Source organism: Rhipicephalus microplus, chromosome 1, assembly GCF_043290135.1.
Source record: "Rhipicephalus microplus isolate Deutch F79 chromosome 1, USDA_Rmic, whole genome shotgun sequence".
In the NCBI taxonomy this organism is placed as follows: Eukaryota; Metazoa; Arthropoda; class Arachnida; order Ixodida; family Ixodidae; genus Rhipicephalus; species Rhipicephalus microplus.
Genome location: NC_134700.1, coordinates 115,724,494 through 115,745,825, shown reverse-complemented (window position 1 = coordinate 115,745,825; position 21,332 = coordinate 115,724,494). Strand labels below are relative to the sequence as shown.

The following is a 21,332-nucleotide window of genomic DNA, read 5'->3' as shown; positions in this document are numbered from 1 at the left end:
CTTCGGGCCATCTCGCAAGACAGAGCCTTCGGTTACAAGAATTCGGTATAACGATGGTTTGCAAGTCTGGCCAGAAACACACCGACACTGACTGTCTTTCCCGCGCACCTGTCGAGGTCGCTAAAGAAGATAATGATGAAGACTTTAGCTGCCTTGCTATTCTCGCATCATTAAACGTGGCTGAACAGCAACGCGAAGACTTAGAATTACAACCACTGATCGAATACTTTGAGAAACGTCGCCCACAACCCCCACGTCAGTTCGCGCGTGAATTGGCATCTTTCTGTCTGCACCAAGGCATCCTCTACAAGCGCAACTTTCATTCAACGAAAACTGTTTACCTCCTCGTCGTTCCTGCTGCAATCCGCGATGATGTTTTGCGTGCTTGTCACGACGAGCCATCATCAGGGCATCTTGGTTCGCGCGTACTCTGGCGCGGATCAAGGACAAATACTACCGGCGGAAACTTACGAAAAGCGTCCGGCAGTATGTCAAGACATGCACAGCCTGTCAGCGCCGCAAAACTCCAACGAGGAAACCAGCCAGTCTGCTTCAGCCTTTGCGACCCCTCACGCACCTTTTGAACAAGTCGGGATGGATTTACTCGGCCCATTTCTGAAGTCTACGGCTGGTAGCCGCTGGATTGTGGTTGCCACCGACTACTTGACCAGATACTGCGAAACACAAGCCGCCCAGTAAGCAACTGCTTCCGAGGTGGCTCACGTTTTCATCAAGAACATCGTTCTCCGCCACGGTGCTCCCGCTGTCATCATCGCAGATCGTGGTACTGCATTTACGGCATAGTTGCTCCGACAGATTTTGTTGCTGAGCAGCACGACGCACCGAACAGCAACTGCGTAGCACCCGCAGACTAACGGTTTAACCGAACGCCTTAACAAAACGATTGCAGATATGCTTTCGATGTATGTCGCTAAGGATAAGAAGAATTGGGATGAAATCCTCCCGTAGATAACATTTGCCTACAATACGGCTTGGCAGGAAACCACGGGCTTTGTTCCTTTTTGTCTGGTTTATGGCCGCGACGTCACCACAATGCTTGACACCATGCTGCAACCAACTCTGCCGGACATCATTACCCCGGACGCAGATGTATTTGTTCAGCATGCCGAAGACGCCCGGCATCTGGCGCGCTTTCGCATTTTATCGCAGCAAAATCACAACGCTCGCCGGTACAACACCCACCACAGAGCAATAATATACAAACCCGGTGACCTAGTCTGGGTTTGGACTCCTATACATCAACGTGAATGCTCAGAAAAATTGCTATGTCGGTACTTCGGACCCTACCAAGTTCTTCATCGCCTCGGCGAAGGGAACTACGAAGTTGTCTCAGCAGACACGTCACATCGTTCTCGCAGACCACGCTCCTCGGATGTGATTCACGTCTCCAGGATGAAGGCGTACTATTCGCGTTGATTGCAAGTTAAGAACTTTGTGATGTTGCAATAGCCTTGAAGACAATTTCGCATTTCTTTCTTGCTTCTGTATTTTTCATTTCGTCTTTTTCATTTTCAATGGACACAGACATTTCTGACTACCTTTCGTTGTTTTTCGGAGCCGTGGCATTCATGCGATGCTTCTTCTTTTTTCTCTTTGGGGAGAGGGTAATGCCACGCTGTGTTGGTGGTAGTCTTAGAAGACGAGAGCGAAGAAGTGAATGGCAGCTGTGGCTGAGTAAACAGTCCTCCACTTCGAGTTCCTGCCTATCGTTTCCTCTCGCGACAATATGCTCCAACGTGACGTTATTCGGCCCTCGGACCGTCCATGGGCGTATCCTGTTGTTCTTATTGCGAAGAAAGATGGTCCTTGGCAGTTCTGTGTAAACTACACACGGCCCTATAGGCACCCAGCAATGCAGTTTACGAGATGTGATGGTAGCGCCAGAACACACAGCCTAGCGAGCAGCCGCAACAAAACCGAGTCTTCCTATGCGTAGCCTAGCAAGTAGACGCAGCAAAACCAGACTTGCACTTGAATATTATTTTCTTCTTTATTTGTGTTTAGGAGGCCACGTCTGATTTTGTAAGCTCCAAGGAAGCGTTACTTGAAAACGTGCCAAAAAGGGCATTCACACTTCAGCGTCTCAATGGGTTTAGCGGGAGTTTCATTTTCTTGGTATCCCTGGCGGTAGGTACCAACAATGCTGAGGCGGCCTAAAAAGCTTTTTCGTCGCGCCCTCTGGTCCGCGACGAAGTGACGAAGCTTTTTCGACGAAGAAAAAGGATGTTTATCCACTGCCGCGCTTCGATGACGCGATGGACAGCCTTCACGGAGCTGATTTTTTTCTTCTCGTGATCTGCGCTCTTGGTACTGGCAAGTACCCATGGCTGACGACGCTCGACCAAAGATCACCTTCATCACACACGAAAGTTTGCACGAATTTAAAGTCATGCCATTTCGTCTATGTAATGCACCGGCGACCTTTGAGCGGATGATGGACACCGTTCTGTGAAACTTGGAATGACACACATGGTTGTGTTACCTCGACGACGTTGTTGTCTTCCCTACAGATTTTCCACGCATCTCCAATGCCTGAAAGACGTTTTCGCACGTGTGAGCAATGCCGGCTTCCAACTAAATCTGAAGAAGTGCCGCTTTGCAGCACGGCAACTCAGCATTCTAGAGTACGTCGTGTCCAAGGACGGCATTGTTCCTGAACCGGTCGAGGTTGGGGCCATGACCGAATTCTTCAAACCTGCGTGCGTCAAAGAGCTGCGTAGTTTCGTAAACCTGTGCTAATACTTTCGACGCTTCATACAAAATTTTGCCACGGTGATGTCACCGCTGACGAAGCTCCTTGGAAATCAGGCCCCTTAATTCGTGGTTGTCCGAGTCCGACGACGCGTTCGCAAAGCTCCACCCTTTGTTGGTGTCTCCTCCCATTCTACGCCACTACGACCCTACGGCCCCAACGTAGGTTCACACGGACGCCAGCGGTGTAGCCCTCGGCGCTGTCCTGGCACAGCGCAAACTCAGATGCCCTGAATATGTCGTGGTATATTCTAGTATACGCTCACGAGGGCCGAGAAAAACTACACCATAACGCAAAAAGGGTGCCTGGTGATTGTCTGAGCTCTTACATCGTCCATTCGATGTCGTCACCGACCATCATGCACTATGCTGGCTGTCATAATTGAAGGATCTCTCAGGCCATCTCACCCGTTGGGCTCGTCGCTTACAAGACTACGACATCCGCGTGCTGTAGCGCAACAGACGCCAGCATGCTGACACCGACGCCCTCTTGCAATGCCCTCTGCCTGAAGACGACGTGCCTTGCTGAGTATTCTCATTTGCTGTTTCTGTCATCGATGTTGAAATCATCGCTACCGAATAGCGAAAAGACCAATGGATCGCCCCGCTGATCGAGTTGGTGTCACACAGGTCCCGTTAATTAGGGAGGCGATCGCCGGGCTAATTCCAAGGGCCGAAGTATCGGCCCCCCGAACCGCACAACGAAAGCGTGGACAATTTAGAAGTGGTCCTTTTTGACGCGCCAGCGGACGCCGGCTGTGGCCCAAAGAACAAGTCAGAGCCGAGAGTTGATAAACAAACAAATTATATTCTCAAAATTGGCAGATCGAAAACAATACACGAGAATGCACACTCCACAACAGTTACATACAATACGTCACCAATCAATCAACACACTACACAGTACAATTAGCCCCACTCGAACAACGGACACAGACAACAATACACACTACAATGCAGTCGCATGCATTGAAAAACCAAGACACTCAAAGACTAAAGGGATAGAAAACCTATTCAGTCCAAAGTTCTTGGAACAAAAGTCTAGATGATACTCTTCCGAGAATCACTCACTCAAAGTCCAGCGTTGTTGTCGTTCCGCAGCTCTCGAAGTTTCTCTTCCAGGAAACCTCCCGTCTTCAATTGGCCACTCTTCCAACTTCAACTTCTTCGCCGGAACACGTCGGCTTCACACACGCAGCTGTTGCCCCGCGTCTTCGCTCGATAGCGGTAAACACACACTCTTGCCGGTAGCTCGAGTCGTCACCCCTCAGGTGGAAATCCTCTTCACCTCCGGCCTCGTCCCTACGAACCAAAGACTTCGCCGACTACACGGCGGAATCCCTACGCGCTCTGGCGCTCACTTCCGTCTCCTCCTGATTTCTCGTCTCGGCCGCTCGATTAAATACCTTCCGCACCACCTTCCAGAAATTTCTCGTCATTTCGTCGGCGCGATACGCGGCGAAGGCTGAGGGGAGAGTGAGACGGTTGGAATGCCCTCCCCGGAGGATGATTCAACTCGGTATGACCACGCCCCTTTCGTTCTGGAAAAATCGAGCGCTTGCCCGGCCACCGCTGTGGGGTGAGGAGGTTCATCGCTTCGCCGCTTCCGAGAGGAGAGGCGTCGCGCGCCCGGGGAGCCCTGGATGCTTGTTTTCTTTTTTTTTCTTTTGACCTCGCGGCGTTTCTCCCGCCCGTTGTCGCAAGAATTTGGCGGCGCGCTCATTTTTAGCGCTCGTTCTGTGACACTGCCCCCAATTTAAGAATATTATCTCATAATATTCAAAACCACACAAACGAGCGCGAAAAGTCACCACACACTCTCACAGACTGTAACACCATCAGTCGCTCATGACACTTCACATTCACAATAGATCACTTAATACAATTGTACATTGTAATTTTATTACACAGCACATGAAATATAACCACAGGCACATGAGTACAACACTCCACCACAAATTCCCAACTATAGAAATGTACAAAGTTCATTCATTGCAACAATTGTACAATACATCACATCACATCACCGTAACAAACATTTGGATTCGCTCGACACTGGATAACACAATAACAACACAGCTTATCGCATTCACTACTGTCAGACCCTTCCAAAACATTCAAACTCGGCTAAGGTAGTCGGCACCAACGTTCTCGCTTCCCTTGATGTGTCCGACTCGGAACTGATACTCTTGCAGAAGCAAGCTCCACTTCAACACTCTGCTGTTGAGCTGTTTAGCCTGTTTTATGTATTGGAGAGGCTGGTGGTTAGTTTGGACCAAGAAAGGAACTCCGTAGAGATAAATATTAAACTTCTGTATCCCCCACACCAGGGCTAGACATTCTCTTTCGATGGTGCTGTAGGATGATTCCCGGGGAAGTAGTTTGCGACTGGCGTATGCTATAGGATGGAGGGTCCCTTCGTGTGACTGCAAGAGCACAGCCCCGAGGCTGGTGTCGGAAGCGTCGGTGCGGAGGATGAATGCCTTGGTTAAGTCTGGGAGCCGGAGCACGGGAGGGTTCGAGATACATTCCTTGAGTTTCGCAAATGCTTTCTCGTGTGTCGTCGTCCATTTTACTAAGTTGCTTTCACCCTTCTTGATCAGTTCTGTGAGAGGGGCGCTGATCTCGGCATAATTTGGAATGAACTCCCGGTAATAGCTGGTCAACCCGAGAAAAGCGCGTACCTGTCGCTTCGTCTTTGGGGCGGGTGCAGCTTGGATTTTATCAAGAGTCTTTCCCAGTGGAGCAAGCATGTTTTGTCCAATGTGATGACCAAGGAAATCAATCTCATTCATTCCCAACTCACACTTGCTCGGTCTCACGGTCAACCCGGCAGCCTGAATTCGAGCGAAGAGTTGTCTAAGAGTGGATAGGTGTTCCTCCCAGGTCGTGCTTGTTATGAGTACGTCGTCGTAGTAATGTTCAACGCCCGGGATTCCCTCAGTGACTAGTCGCATCAGCCGGGCGAACACTGCGGGTGCCATTTTGATCCCGAAAGGCATGTAGCAAAACTGGTAGAGACCAGATTTTGTCGAAAACGCAGTTTTAGGTCTCGACTGCTGGGAGAGTGGGATTTGCCAGTAGCCCTTAACAAAATCTAACTTAGAGAAGTATCTTTTGTTTGTGGCACTGGCAAAAACGGCATCAGCTCTAGGCATGGGCTCTGCATCTGCTATCATGAGGTTGTTCAGGCGCCGGAAATCGACTACAAACCGCTTGGTTTTGTCCGGTTTGTCCACAAGCAACACTGGGGAATTATAGGGCGATTTCGAGAGTTCAATTATGCCCAGTGTTTTCATTTGCTGTACCTCGGCCTCGATGTCTTTAGTCGTAGCAAAAGGTAACGGGTACTGTTTGACGTGGACTGGGGACTCTGTCACTGTCTTGAGGTGGCACTCCACCCAATCTGTCTTGCCCGGGACATTCGAAAATATTTTTGAGTGCGCTGTCATGGTTTTCTCCAACTCCTCCTTTTGTTGGTCCGTCAAACTTGGGCAGATCTTGACGTCAGTAATCCCTTCTGTCTGCACGAACTCCGGCACCGGTAGTTCTTGTTCATCTCTATTGTCAATAACCCCTACGATGACTTGGCATTGATGTGGCGCATCTTGGTTCGTTTCCCGCTCCGCATACTTCTTCAGCAAATTGGCATGGAAAATTTTCGGCCCGCTCGGCGTTTTTATGGAGTAATCGAAGTCCCCAATTGTCGCCTGCACTTCGAAGGGCCCCTTCCAATGCAGCAAGAGTTTATTTTTGTCAGTTGGGAGCAGGATGAGAACCTTATCTCCTGGTTGGAATACTCTATCCCTTGATTTTCGATTGTAGTGCTTAGCGTAGCGTGCTCCCGCCCTTCGGAGTTCTTCGTGAGCTAGGCGGCACGTCTCTTCTAGACGATTTCGGAGATCCAATACGTACTGGTAGGTTGTCTTCAGCTCATCGTCCAGCTCTTGGTTCGTCCAGACTTCCTTTAAGATCGCCAGGGGTCCCCGGACATGTCGGCCGTACAGTAGCTCGAACGGTGAAAAGCCGAGACTTGCCTGGGGAACCTCTCTGTACGTGAACAGCAACGGACCGAGGAATCTGTCCCAGTTTTTTGGTTTCTCCGCACACATTCTTTTGAGCATAGTCTTCAGGGTGCCATTAACTTTTTCCACCATCCCGTTGGCCATCGGGTGGTAAGGGGTGGTATGGAGTTGGCGCACCGATAGAAGTCGTGCCACTTCCTTCATTAACTCCGACGTGAAATTCGAGCCCCGATCACTTAGGATTTCTCTCGGTACACCAAAACTGGAGAACATCTCAACGAGGGCCTCTGCGACTCGTTCGGTCTCTATGCCAGGTAGTGCAACTGCCTCCGGATAGCGCGTGGCGCAATCAACGAGAGTCAGGATATAGCGGTTTCCTTGACCAGATGGAGGTCGGATAGGGCCCACTATATCTACAGCTACCCTTTTAAAGGGGGTGTCTATGACGGGGGACTGGCCGAGTGACACGTGTGGCACCCTTCCTTTTGGCACAGTTCACTGGCAGATGTCGCAAGACGCCACGAACCGTTTCACGTCGGCTGTGACACCGGGCCAGAAAAATTCTTCCTGAATTCTGTCCTTGGTTTTCTCGGCCCCCAGGTGCCCAGCCATTATCCCATCGTGGGCTAGCTTCATCACAGCTTTTCGGCGGTTCTTCGGCACCAAGAGCTGTCGTATCCGCCGACCACTCCTCTCCGTATAGTACCTGTAGAGCAGTCCATCTTCCTGCTTGAACATTATCGCGCATTTACTATTACGGCATCTGAGGTCCTTGTCGATTTGCGCAAAGCAGGGTTTTAACGACTCGTCTTGGATTTGTTCCTCGGCATAGCTGAAGCTCGGGTCCTCTTCGGAATTGGGTGCAGGGAGGGGCTGGAATGGCTTCGACTGAGCTTTGGTCTGTGCTCGGGTTGCAACTGCGACTACGTCCTCATCGGCCGTGGCTGATTGCTCGTGAGGGTTTGCAATCGCGGACGCCAGATTAATTGTCACACAGGTCCCGTTAATTAGGGAGGCGATCGCCGGGCTAATTCCAAGGGCCGAAGTATCGGCCCCCCGAACCGCACCACGAAAGCGTGGACAATTAAGAAGTGGTCCTTTTTGGCGCGCCAGCGGACGCCGGCTGTGGCCCAAAGAACAAGTCAGAGCCGAGAGTTGATAAACAAACAAATTATATTCTCAAAATTGGCAGATCAAAAACAATACACGAGAATGCACACTCCACAACAGTTACATACAATACGTCACCAATCAATCAACACACTACACAGTACAATTAGCCCCACTCGAACAACGGACACAGACAACAATACACACTACAATGCAGTCGCATGCATTGAAAAACCAAGACACTCAAAGACTAAAGGGATAGAAAACCTATTCAGTCCAAAGTTCTTGGAACCAAAGTCTAGATGATACTCTTCCGAGAATCACTCATCACTCAAAGTCCAGCGTTGTTGTCGTTCCGCAGCTCTCGAAGTTTCTCTTCCAGGAAACCTCCCGTCTTCAATTGGCCACTCTTCCAACTTCAACTTCTTCGCCGGAACACGTCGGCTTCACACACGCAGCTGTTGCCCCGCGTCTTCGCTCGATAGCGGTAAACACACACTCTTGCCGGTAGCTCGAGTCGTCACCCCTCAGGTGGAAATCCTCTTCACCTCCGGCCTCGTCCCTACGGACCAAAGACTTCGCTGACTACACGGCGGAATCCCTACGCGCTTTGGCGCTCACTTCCGTCTCCTCCTGATTTCTCGTCTCGGCCGCTCGATTAAATACCTTCCGCGCCACCTTCCAGAAATTTCTCGTCATTTCGTCGGCGCGATACGCAGCGAAGGCTGAGGGGAGAGTGAGACGGTTGGAATGCCCTCCCCGGAGGATGATTCAACTCGGTATGACCACGCCCCTTTCGTTCTGGAAAAATCGAGCGCTTGCCCGGCCGCCGCTGTGGGGTGAGGAGGTTCAACGCTTCGCGGCTTCCGAGAGGAGAGGCGTCGCGCGCCCGGGGAGCCCTGGATGCTTGTTTTCTTTTTTTTTCTTTTGACCTCGCGGCGTTTCTCCCGCCCGTTGTCGCAAGAATTTGGCGGCGCGCTCATTTTTAGCGCTCGTTCTGTGACAGTTGGCCTCTGATTCGTCCGCAACGCCATCCACGTGCGCCTTGCGTTGTCGAGCTCATAATTTCGCCATTCATGACGGCCTACAACACCGACGCAATTACGACGCCGATGGCCGGTAGTGGTTACTCGTGATACCCCGCTGTCTGCGGTCGGAGATTTGTAAATCTTTCCATTCTGATCCGCAATGCGCGCACTCTGGGGTATCCAAAACCTACCACCGCATTTCACAACGCTGCTTCTGGCGTGGGATGTATCGCTACGTGCAGCAATTTTTTCGCTCCTGCGTCACTCGCCGACGCTGCAAACCCTCAGCACACATGTTGCCAGCTTGTCTGCACTCGACACCTTGCCCTGACCGCCCGCTTGGGCACATAGGTATCGATTCGTATGAATAATTTCCTTTGACATTGGCTGCTAACCACCGGGCATTGTAGCCGTAGATGATTTATAGTGATACGCCAAAACCACTACTCTCACTGTGGCTACTGCACGTGATGTTGCGTCCTTCCTACTGCACGAATCAATACTGCGCCACGCGGTTCACTTCACGAGCTTCTCAGCGACTAAGGCCGTGTTTTCTTGTCGGAATTCGTTGAAGCCATTCTCATGGAGGGCCATTATGTCCACCGCAAAACTACTGCTTACCACCCGCAGACGAAGTGCCTCAATGAACGCTTTAACTGCACCCTCGGTGACATGATTTCGATGTACGTCACCGCCAGCCACACGAATTGGGATAATATACTGCCTTTTGTCACCTGCGTCTACAACACCGCCCCTCAGAGCACGACCGGTTTTTAACTTTTTGTCTTGCTGTGCGGAAGGCACCCATCGCACACCATCGACACGATACTCCCGTACACGCCGGATCCATCGGAGTGTGCACCTATTTCTGAGACAGCCAGGCTTGCTGAAAAGTGTCGTGAGCTTGCCAAGACTTTTACGACGCATGAGCAAGAGTGGCAGAAGAGTATTCGTGATGGCTCCACCACCTCTGAGCCCATGTTCTTTTCTGGTGCGCTTGTATGGCTCTCGATCCCGTCCTCTGTAGCTGGCATCTCCAAAATACTCCCAAAATAGGAAGGCCCCTACCGTGTCATCGAGCGCACATCTCCGGTCAACTATCTGATTGAGCCCATTCAACAATCGACATAGTCAATGTGGAGCGCCTGAAAGCTTACTATGGCCCGCTCATAGTAAAAAGCTGTTAGGTCACCAGGTGGCTGCCTTTTTGACTCCAGGGTAATTGTAGCGAAGCCTCCGAACTCTGAAATGGGTCGAACTCTCGAGTACCTTCTAGCGGGGCTACCCCAAAAACGACAATGCTCGCGCTGTGATTCCATGCTTGGCCATGACTGTCGCCGTAGCGTATGATCGCTGGTTGCCGTTTAATAAACACCTTAACAATTTTTATGCTCGCAAGTAAGACTTCGCTGCTGTCCAAGAAGAAAGAATGACAAACACCTTTAAGATGGCATGATGGTTAGACGCACTAGAAGTGATTATGTGTATCATAGAATCTAGTTTTACCTGGACTAGTGAAAACGTTATCTGCAGGATCAAATTTTCATATCGTCATAAGCAGTACAATGGGTAAACAGGGCATGCCTGTTAATGTTAGATTAAACGATCATCACACGGACACAGCAAAAAAATTACTGAAAGCAGTGGCACAGTAGCACGACAAAAACTTTCTCGGTCTCAAACTCTATATACTTCAGTCAAACTTTTAGTCCACAAGAGACAAGATATTGAGAGTCGTACCTCATTCACAAGCTCAACACACTTCAGCCGCAGATATAAAGGGCGGCCTGAAAACATCCAATGGCGAGGCGTGGTTGCTGTGAGCGTGAACCAGCCCTTATAGTGCGCAACGCTCAGTTATCGCCATTGACAGGCGCACGCATCCTGTTCGGAGGCTCTGTGCATATATGGGTGCCTCTCCATGTTGATAGGTGGACGGTGTGCACTGTACCATCGCGAAGGCTTGCCGATTTCCGGGCGTCATTTGACAAGGATAGTACATTTCTCGGCATTCCTTAACGCTAATACGTTTTTTTATTTTGATTTTGAATACGCTCAAGGCAATTGCGTCGAAGAGGGGAGTGGGTGAATACAGTACAACAAGTCAGGAAAATGCAGTACAAACAGCAAAACAGAAGTAGCTATAACCTCTACAAAACAAGTTATACGGTTCAGAAAAGTCGCAATATTCCTGTTGCGACGAAAAAAATGCGGCTGAGGTTAGCATAGGTGACAATTTTTTGGCATTCATTTAAAGAAAAAAATACATACAATAGACAAGTGAATTTCACAGATTTCAATGCAACGTTATACAGAATCAAATGGCCTAAATTTAATATTAGACACAGCGGTACGAAACACATCTGGGTTGCAAATTGTAGCAATGTTAGAAGGAAGGTGGTTCCAGTCACTAGAGGTATGGGGAGTGAAGGAATGGATAAAGGCCTTAGTGTTGCAAGAGGGAACGCCAACTTTATGAACAGGATCTAAATGCGAGGATAAGTATGAAGGTGGAGTAAGTAAAGCATGGCGAAGCATATTGTGTGAGAATACTTTATGGAATAAGCACAAGCATGCAATTTCGCGACGTGACGTCACAGATGTTAGACCCAAGTTACTTTTCATTCTGAATACGCTGGCTGCTCACTGATAGAAAAAATGAAACGTGCGGCGTTGTTTTGAATCATTTTGAATTGGTGAGTAAGAATTTCAGTACATGGATCCCATATCGGTGATGCTAGTCGAGTTGTGAGCGTACAAGAGATTTAAAAAGAAGCAGTTTTATTGATGAAGGGGCGGAATGAAAATTTCGTCTTATGTAGCCAAACATGCGCTTGCCTTTGTTGGTGATGCTTTAAATGTGAAGATTCCAAGGTAGGTCAGTTGTGATATGAATGCCCAAGTATTTTTAAGATGTAACCGCTTCAAGAATGTTACCATCAAGGTAATACGAGTGTGCGTAAGTAGTGATGCGAACAACTTGCATTGATTTGCATTTTGTAGGATTGAGAAGCATCTGCCATGTATTGAACTAATGGGATATCGCATTAATGTCAGATTGGAGTGCGTGTATGTCACTATCATTAATATTTTCCCGAAAAATGACACAATTGTCAGAATAAATGAATTGAAGATGAGATACATTTGGGCAGATCTTTGATGTATATAAGAAAAGGAAGCGGCCCAAGGACGGTGCCCTGGGGTGCACCTGAGATAACCGGGGTTAGAGATGAATTGGTGTCATTAGCTGTGACAAATTGCTGATGATGTACTACGAAACACTCAATCCAATTTAATATGCTAGTATCGAGACCAATATTTCTTAGCTTGAATAGGAGTAACGCGTATGGAACTTTCTCGAATGATTTAGGTAAATCGAAATAAATGCTATCAGCATACTAATGATTGTCAAGAATATAGAGTGAAGTTTGTGAGTAAACAAAATTAAGTGGGTTTCACACAAAAAAGACTTCAGGAATCTATGTTGTGCATGGTAAAAAATGAACTGGATTCGAGAACGTTGGCAACATGAGAGTAAATGATGCGTTCCAAAATTTTACATGGTATGCTAGTGATAGATATTGACCTGTAATTAAGGGGGACTGTCTGTCTCCAGATTTAAAGACTGGCACCACCTTCCCTACTTCCCAACCAGCAGGGATTTCACTTTGTTCTAAGCATTGTACCAAAAGCCTCGCGAAAATAATAGAACAGTTTTGTTTAGTACTTTTCAGGAATTTGGAATGAATACTATCTACACCGGAACTGGAAGAAATTTTAAGGGAGTCAATTATTTGAATTATTTCGTTAGGGTCAATCTGCAGTGGGTACATCGGTATGTAGTTGTGGCCTTTAAAACTGGGTGGACAAGAAGTGGGATTGTTGCAGAATGCATCAGAAAACACTTTGTTTAGCACACTAGCACATTCTTCATGAGGTATAGGTTCACCGTTTGTGCCCGTCAAAGTAATGCGAGAGCTGTCAGCTCGGTTAACGACGTGCCAAATTTTGCTAGGATTATTTTGCAAGAAACTACACATCGTATTGGTCAGGAAGATTTGTTTTGCAGTTTTGACAGCAGTAACATATTCATTGACTGCTGAACGGTACAATGACCACCTAAAACCATTGCGAGACGTTTTGGCGCGGCGGTACAGACATTTTGTTCGGTTAGATAGTCGTTTTAGGTTGGAGTTATCTGTTAACCTGTTTTCAATGCCGAACAAGTTAAGTAAGGAAAACTGCGTGCGCCAACGTTTTATGTTATAGGGCTTCGAAGGTTAAATCTGTTGACATGTGTTATGCATTTGCGCAGTGTTAAACTGCCTTTACCCTCGTACCTTGAGTGCCATCGGGATGACAAAGCCCATACACCAACGAACAATCAAATCCAAATGTGTTACGCTGTTATTCGAGCACTTTTTAATTCTCATTCGTTTAATTGTTATTTGTAGGTTTTTCTTGTGAAGAAGACGGAAATCACGATGGGCATGTTCATATACACATTGTGCGCACGGACGTTTTCAACATTTCTAACTACGACGTTGCCACTCTGCCAACTCAGAAGAAGGTATGCTGACGTTTTAGTGGCTGGGCATTTACCTTTATTTTACTGGTTACTATATTAGAAACAATACACCAGTACAAAACCAATATTGTCTTTTTATAGTACATCTCACAAACACTTATAGTACATCCCACATTGCACCCAAGAAATAGTTAGCGCAAGAAATTAACAGCACGTCGTTATCTTCAACATAATTATGTCCTCAAGAACTCCAAAAAAAATGAAATGTCTCTAATTTTTTTTCAAAAAAAAACAGCGGCTAGCCAATATTCACACTTCAAACACATGAGAACGGCTGTACATTGAGGGCCAATAAGTACTCCACAGAAATAGTTCTTTGCCGACCATCCACTGGCTGCCGCGTGAAAATGAGTAGTGGAAGATGTGTGATGGGGTCATGAGGTCAGTGAAAACCCATGTGAATCGGTTAAAGTACTTTTTTCTTATTGAAAAGTAAGATCGAGTAAAGAGGCTTAAAACATATAAACACCCTAAGGAGACGAGAAAGTTAGCTAGCAATGCAAATTTTATTTTTAGCATGAATCAATATTATGCCTCTCAAGTTTTTTGACTGCTATAAAAGTCTGCAACGTCTATTTTTATATTGCAGACAACCTTGCAGTGCAGGTTGTACACTTTTACACCCTGACATACATACGAGCTTACTTGTTGACGCTCACGACGAAACATACACGAAAAAACAGCCGAAAAGGAGACTTCGACGCGAAGTTAAATTTGTGTATGTGTGCGCGCGCTCATAAGTGAGTGGCCTTTGTCAGTGGGGCGCATGTGAGCTGTCGGATGCTCTCCTCGTATAAAACCCTCAGAATTCTCAATGTTGTTTAAAAGGAAAAGCTCTCCTAGCAGTGGCCGTGACCACAGATCAGTGTACACGTCGCATGTCATGGTCGAGTTCCCAAACACAGCTATACGATCGCATAAATTGATTAAAATCTGCATCATAGTTACTGCGAAATATAAGTAAAAGTCTGACACAAAACAAAGCGGGTGCTAAAAGTGCGAACTATCAACTGAATTAATTGGGAAAATTGTTGATAGTTTGCGCTTTTAGTGTCCACTTCTTTTGGCGTCTCCTACTTTCGATTGACACCTGTGGTTAGACGTCCCAAAACCATCATATGATTATGAGAGATGCCATAGTGGAGCGCTCGAGAAATTTTAACCACCTGGGGTTCTTTACCGTGCACCCAAATCTGAGCACACGGGCCTACAACATTTCCGCCTTCATCGGAAATGCAGCCGCCGCAGCCGGGATTCGATCCCGCGCCCTGCGGCGTCTTCTAACTTCGTATTTCGCAGTGATTGTAGCGAAGTTTTCAATCTTGAAAAACCAACAAGTCGATGCCCCACTTTGCTCATGGCATAACTTCCTCAATCGCCAGTGGAGGGGTAGGAGCTTCGAAAAACGGGCAAGGGTTCTTGAAGCGTGAACAGGGATCAGAGTCACTACAGCAGACGCAGGTGTAGCAGGGGCAGCCAAACATCACTTTCTGTACACCACTTACTGTACAAATAACGTAATCAGTAACATCTCCCAAAATTATCATACATCACCAGGCAATAAACAGTGAAGGACAGATCTAAAGCTAAACTGTGTCTACAATCTCAAAGTCGGCGAAATTCGGCTAAGTTTCTTTCGCTCCAGAGCTTCCAGTGATAGGCTCTTAAGCAGCGAGACTAACACGCTCACCACCGAAAAATGCGAGAACATATTTTACGAACTCAAGTGAGGAACACAGTGGCCGTACTTTTGGACCTAGCATTACTCGGTAAATGTGATTGAGGTACAGGTTGGTCCTAGCACGATCCCTCTATATTTGAGAGATCTATGTAGGGAAACTCGAATGAAAGGGCGTTTTTTAGAACCAATGGCCTACCCAATAGAAATGTCTGGATGTCGTTCTGCATCCACCAATAAGTAAATGTGACTACGCGGTCTACGCCTGAACAATGTTAGGAGCTGCGCGCTGCTACATTTGTCGAATAACGTGAGATAAGGTACCAGGATAATGGCATTGCGCAGTCAGTATTGTTATTGGACGCTTGTGTCAGGAATTGTGATAATTGTAATAGAAGACACAGTTTACACAGCTGCATGCCCAATCCGATCATCTTAAATGTGATCGTTGTCATAGAAGATACCCTGCAAGCGTAATTCGAGACTTTAGCTTCCTGAGAAATTCCTTTGTTTTCACCATTGTACAAAATCTCGTATATCGCGCGAAAATGTGATGCGCAAACACTTGGGCACAGTCGAAACTGCCGCAGGTAGTCGTTAGATTGGATTCGCCCGCATGGACCTTTGTACTTCTTCCGCTCTGTTGGTAGCGGGGCAGAAAGTTACCGCATTTGCACTCCGGCATCGACTCACATCGACACGGGCTCATCACTATGCGAAATCGTCTGTGTCAAATACGAAACATCGTTGCATCCACAAACCAGGGATTCAAGTGCAAGCGCAAGATGTTCCTGGTGTTTATGTTAAATGTGCGATGAACCTACCAAGGCTCGTTTCCGCATGTCAGATTCCGTCTCCCTCAACCGCGATTGGGTGTTTGTGTCCGTACAATTCACCTGACCAAGTTCTACTCGATTGCGGAGTGGGTATACCTCTGATACCGTTTATGCATATTCAGTTATTCAGGCTTCTCTGTACTACAAACCAATAAGGCATCCTCGGGCTGCTGAAGAACGTGACCGTGGAAACTGTTACCGTGCTCCTTGCCCTAACTTCGAACAGTGAGCACGACAAGCCCATTGTAGTTATTCTGAACACATCCTAATTGCGATTCACGTGCGCGTCGTCCTTGTTGACTGAGGAAAACGTCACAGCAATATTTTTGATTATGTACTTGTCATAAATTTCGTCTTGTCTTGGGCATGTGAAGATCACATTTGTTTCAATAACCATGATTTTTTCTTCCCTTTCTGGAACACCTTGACACATACGTTCTACTTTTTCTTCCCCAGAGAAACTTTTCTCCCTGATCAACTGTCATGAACAGCGCCACGATAAGCGGCTGCTATCTCACCTATGTTTATGTACGACCAAGAAAACATTTCTCATTGTGCTAAGTGTCATTAAAAATGAGCAAGTAGCGTCGCAATGTGTTTTAAACTTGTTCCTTTTTAACAGAAGGTTCCGAATGGAGTTTCTGCTGAGAAATTGAAGGAAAAGAAAGCGTCATTTGAAATGTGAAATAGTCTCCTCTTTTTCTGGTGTTGCAGAGACGTGATTTCAGACTACAGTTTTCAATGTTTCTATGTTTCTAAGTTTTCTATGTTTACGTAGGTCAGTACACTCAATCGACTGATAAGACCATTGAAACAGTCCTCAGCGGTGTTATCAAGCTCTTCGCTAAGGCCAATCAGACGTAAGGGCGCTTGGGAATAATTTAGTAGATGTAACGTGTCATCTAAAAGGTTGGAAAATATTCAGGTACAGCATAAGTACTCGGAAATTTGAACAGCGGCAGTTGCGACAACAAGCAACAGACCACAGCCGTATGAAGATTTTTAAGGTACATCTGCTAGCGCTGTTTCGCTGCAGGAAATGAAATGTGCACATCGGTACTTTGCACACCTTCATAAGCGCTCATCTATGCGCTTTCTTTGTCCATTTCATGTCAAATAGTCAGAGATGCGATCGCATGATGGTACCTTCATAAGTCAATGGGACATAGGCCTATGTGTTTCACTTTTTGCCAGCAAAGTATAGGCTTGAATTTTATGAAATTTGTTTTTGATTTCTTTGTGATATATATGAGTAAACCAAAGCCTGCTTTTGTAAAATTGCGTCCAAGATATTGTTGAAACTACAAAGAGTTAAACCTGCCTATTATGGATGCCTTGACACATAACGCCTGTTTTCAGAATTTAAGAAGCAAAAGCCCTCTCAATTTTGCAGCATATAGCTCACTCATAATGTGGTTATATTATCTTAGTAATTGTTGTTACATTGTAAATGGGCAGAAATAATGATTATCACAAATCGATACGAACAAGCCGAACAAACTTTCCAACTAAATGACATCTCTGTGTTCCCCGCAGTCGTTCGGTCAGTGGCTCACGGACAACCAGCACGTAGAAGATCACATCTTGTTCCTCGTCAGCCTCGTCTTCGCCGGCAGCATGATAATGACGCTTACATTCGCCTGGATCGAGGTTGACACTGCCCTGGCAAACATCTCCTGGGCGTTCGCTACGCCCGTGATCTTTTTAATCGCCACGCAGACCTGCTTCTGGCTCTTGACTGCAATTTATGCCCTTTGGTAGGCGCATAATTTGCTACTATTTTTCAGTTCCGTAGAATGATCAATACCTTTTGGTCAGGCGCTGTACGAAGTGTGCTCAAACGCTGTAGTGAAAGTTAAATCCCTTTGCTCGAAACGCATATTTGAAACTCACCATTCAATGCTCTTGAAAAAAAGTGTGTCTAGTTATTTAAGAAACACACTTGTATGAAGGGTGTGTCTACAAAAATATATATGATGCTGAGCATACACAAATGCTGACGTAGACAGGTACGTACCCCTGGCTTGAGGCCTCTGATAGATCGCCATTCATTTCACTTAGTATCAACTTAACATCAGCTCTTCATTCTAATGAAGGCGGAGTGAGTATCGTTTTCTTTAGGGAAATCAGCCCTAAATGCAACTTCATCACCACATTCATTACTTGATAGCTATCGAGCCTATAGAACAAATGTTAATTGTTTCTCAATTAAAAAAAAAGACCCCTTTGAAGGCGCCTGCTTATTTTGCGCTTCTGCTGTAAGGATTCTTCAATAAATACGCTTATCTTGGAAGATTTCTCTCAGTCAGAGAGAAACCGGTGCACATTTCTCACTATTTATTTGGCTTTCGCACTGTCTCCTGCAGGTACACTTTCCTTTAATTACTCGTTCACACGGGGACTTTACTGCTTTACTTGCAAGATTTGTTCATTGAATAATTATAAGTGTGGTTTAAAGTCCCGAAAAAACTACATGATTATGAGAGATGCCGTGACGGAGGGTAGTGGTAAGTTCGACCGCGTGGGACTGTTTAACGTGTACACCCAAATCGGGCACGTGGGCTTGCAGCATTTTCGCCTCTATCAAAAATTTACATGATTTCTCAATGTGCGTTTATTGTAGTATGAATAGTTATACTTTTTGTAATTTCGTATTTTTGTACGTAGCTTCTAACGTTCAATCGCCACTATGAGCACGTTACTCGCATGACAACTAGAAAAATCACTTTGATAATAAAGTACGTCTATGAAAGCCTTTTTAATGTGTATTATTTCTTGCTTCAATTCACTTTTACTCGTACGCTTTCGTCCGTGCTAACTCTGACCTTGACTTCATTGTTGTTTTATACTGGTTGTAATGCCGTATGAATAAATAAACACAGTTTCAATAAAACGACCAGATACTGATCAAACCGGCATGCTCGGGAGCTATATACTCTACAATATTGAACGGACCGCAAAAGACAGACGGGAAAGCACAAACACGGCACTATCAATCAAATATTTGATTTACCTGCTCATATATATAATTATAAGCAAGGCGATACGAGACCATATAGTAAAAACACGAAAATAATGCGGTTACAATGAAAAGCACTAAGCCACATACTTGGTGCATTCATGAGGTGCATAGACAGTTTCGACAGCGCATGCTGTTCTCTAGCAACACAGTGGGCCCACTGGAAGCGCAGCCTGGAAAACTTCGTTTACATTGATTTAGCATAGTTTTAGTCTACGTTGCGAGCCGCAGCTGCTTGTTTTCTTTGTTTTCTGCATATATAGTTATTTTGATAAAGCGCTCGTAGCTATGGTACTGCATGCTCTGCGGTGCATGGAAGAAGTCAGTGACCCACATTTTATTCGCTATCTTATGACAAATCGGTTTGTTTAACTATTGAGAAAGGCAGAAAAAATGCCTGGACATTAGCGATCAGGTGAGAAAACTGGAGTGGCAAGAACAGCGCGTATATTTGTTCTGCCAACTTCATGAAAGTAAAGCAAAGCGTAACACATACTCTAATGATCCAGACGTCATGCTGTAGGTTTAGTCGAAGGACGCATATTGCAAGAAATACGTCGGACGCCGTCGTCTTCCGCTCGTGTAGATAAATGCGCTGACACCTGAAGTAGATAGCAAAACGGAGAGTAGGCTAAGGCTGAAACTCCACCGTGCAGGTGCTTCTTTGTAGTTGTAGCTTCCTCAGTAGTGTGTACTTTCCGACAATACACGAGAACCAAAATAGCCGCACTTATCATTAATCGCCGCACATTAAACGCTGCGTTGCCGATGTTTCGTTGCCGTTATTTGCATTCGCTTTTCATGAAAGTGGCTCCGGCGAGCGGGCTTGCATAGGTGCGAGAAAATACTGTACTGGGAAATATAGCGGGACCTGCCGTGGCCTATGCCATCACATATTGAGTATATTTTTTATTGTCTAAACAATACTGAACACACCAAATTGTGCGTGATTTTAACCAGTAGCGAAGTCTATTAAAAGTGCCTGGTGTGACGCATTCGCAGTATACTGAGTTTTTTTTTGTGATTTTGTGGACCTAAGCGAGTACATTTAAATAGGCCGGCGGCTAAGACATGGGGCCGCTTTTTAGCTCCGGTTGCGGAGCTGAATTGTACAGCTTCCCTATATGGCAGATCAGCTACGGCTGTTCTCGCCAGTGCAGTTTACGCTTGTACCTCTCCCTTGTGACGTCGTCGAGTGCAATATCGTGGTCGCTAGAAGTCGCTCTAAATACATTTGAAGAATTAGGCCAGAAATAATAGAGCAACAAACAGAAACACACAAGGGAAACACTAGAGGGAGTATTGGTGCAATATTACCCGAATTCCGAAGCGTAAATCTTCTTGGACAGACCATTCGGCGCGCATTAGTTTACAAACATCGTTATCAATTATGGTGACTTAAGACGGCGTCGGTTGTCGGTTGTAATGATGAAGCTGGCATATAATATAGACACAACACCAAACGCCAAACAAAACGTGGGTATATGAATGTGCAATAGATCACCTGTGGCAAGCTTAAAAGTTTCGTGTCTATAATGCATATATCCACAAAAAAGAACGTGGAATGCTACCACTCGGACATGCACATGTTCGTGCATGATGAAAACAACTCGCATCTTTTCGGTTTTCAGGCTGTACCCAAAGGCGTACTACCGATGGAAGGCGGAACCAACACGCCCGCCTTTGCACCACGGTGGCGGGAGGCGCAGGGGACAGCGCAGAAGTCACAGGCGGCATAGGCACAGGCACAGTGAGGACGGCAGCCCTTCGTCTCATTCAGGGCTACACTGGAGAGCAAGTTCAAGGAACTTTGACGCAGAGCACACTGTGTAAATCTACTTTGCAGCGTGGGTTCGCCCACCGTTCCGAGTAGCATCTGTGATAACAATATACCATCAAGATTCTTGAATAAGTGTTACGGTATCTGTCCATGAAAGATGCCCGGAATACACGATATTGTACCTAAAATTTATGTAAGAGCTTCATCGCTATTGTACAGAGCGATGATGCTAACTAAGCTTATTTAAAATAAACAGTTTCAGCAACGCGTCACATCGACAAGTGCATCTCAGTTTGCCTTTTTGCAGACAACTATTTGTTATTTGGTCTTGTTAAGAGCACGCATGACCAATCATAAACAAAATTTACAATCGGTATGTAGCATATCACATGCAAATTAACTTAGAAAAATTAGTATGCAAGAGCTTCATAACAAAGAAAGCAGAATTTACTTTAAAAATCTGGAGTATGAAAATTTGACGAGCAATGAAAATGAA

At 46.2% G+C, this 21,332-nt stretch overlaps 1 protein-coding gene across 1 annotated transcript in view; it reads left to right on the top strand.

The window, feature by feature from the left end:
• The window catches only part of LOC119177896 (uncharacterized), a 28,567-nt gene extending 7,637 nt beyond the window's left edge, over nt 1-20,930 (top strand). Inside the window, exons 3-5 of the mRNA XM_075870845.1 lie at nt 13,390-13,505; nt 17,574-17,794; nt 20,688-20,930. Coding sequence (XP_075726960.1) covers nt 13,390-13,505; nt 17,574-17,794; nt 20,688-20,889 — 539 coding nt within the window. The 3' untranslated portion in view covers nt 20,890-20,930. The remainder of the gene's footprint in view (nt 1-13,389; nt 13,506-17,573; nt 17,795-20,687) is intronic.
• The last annotated feature ends 402 nt before the right edge of the window (nt 20,931-21,332 follow it).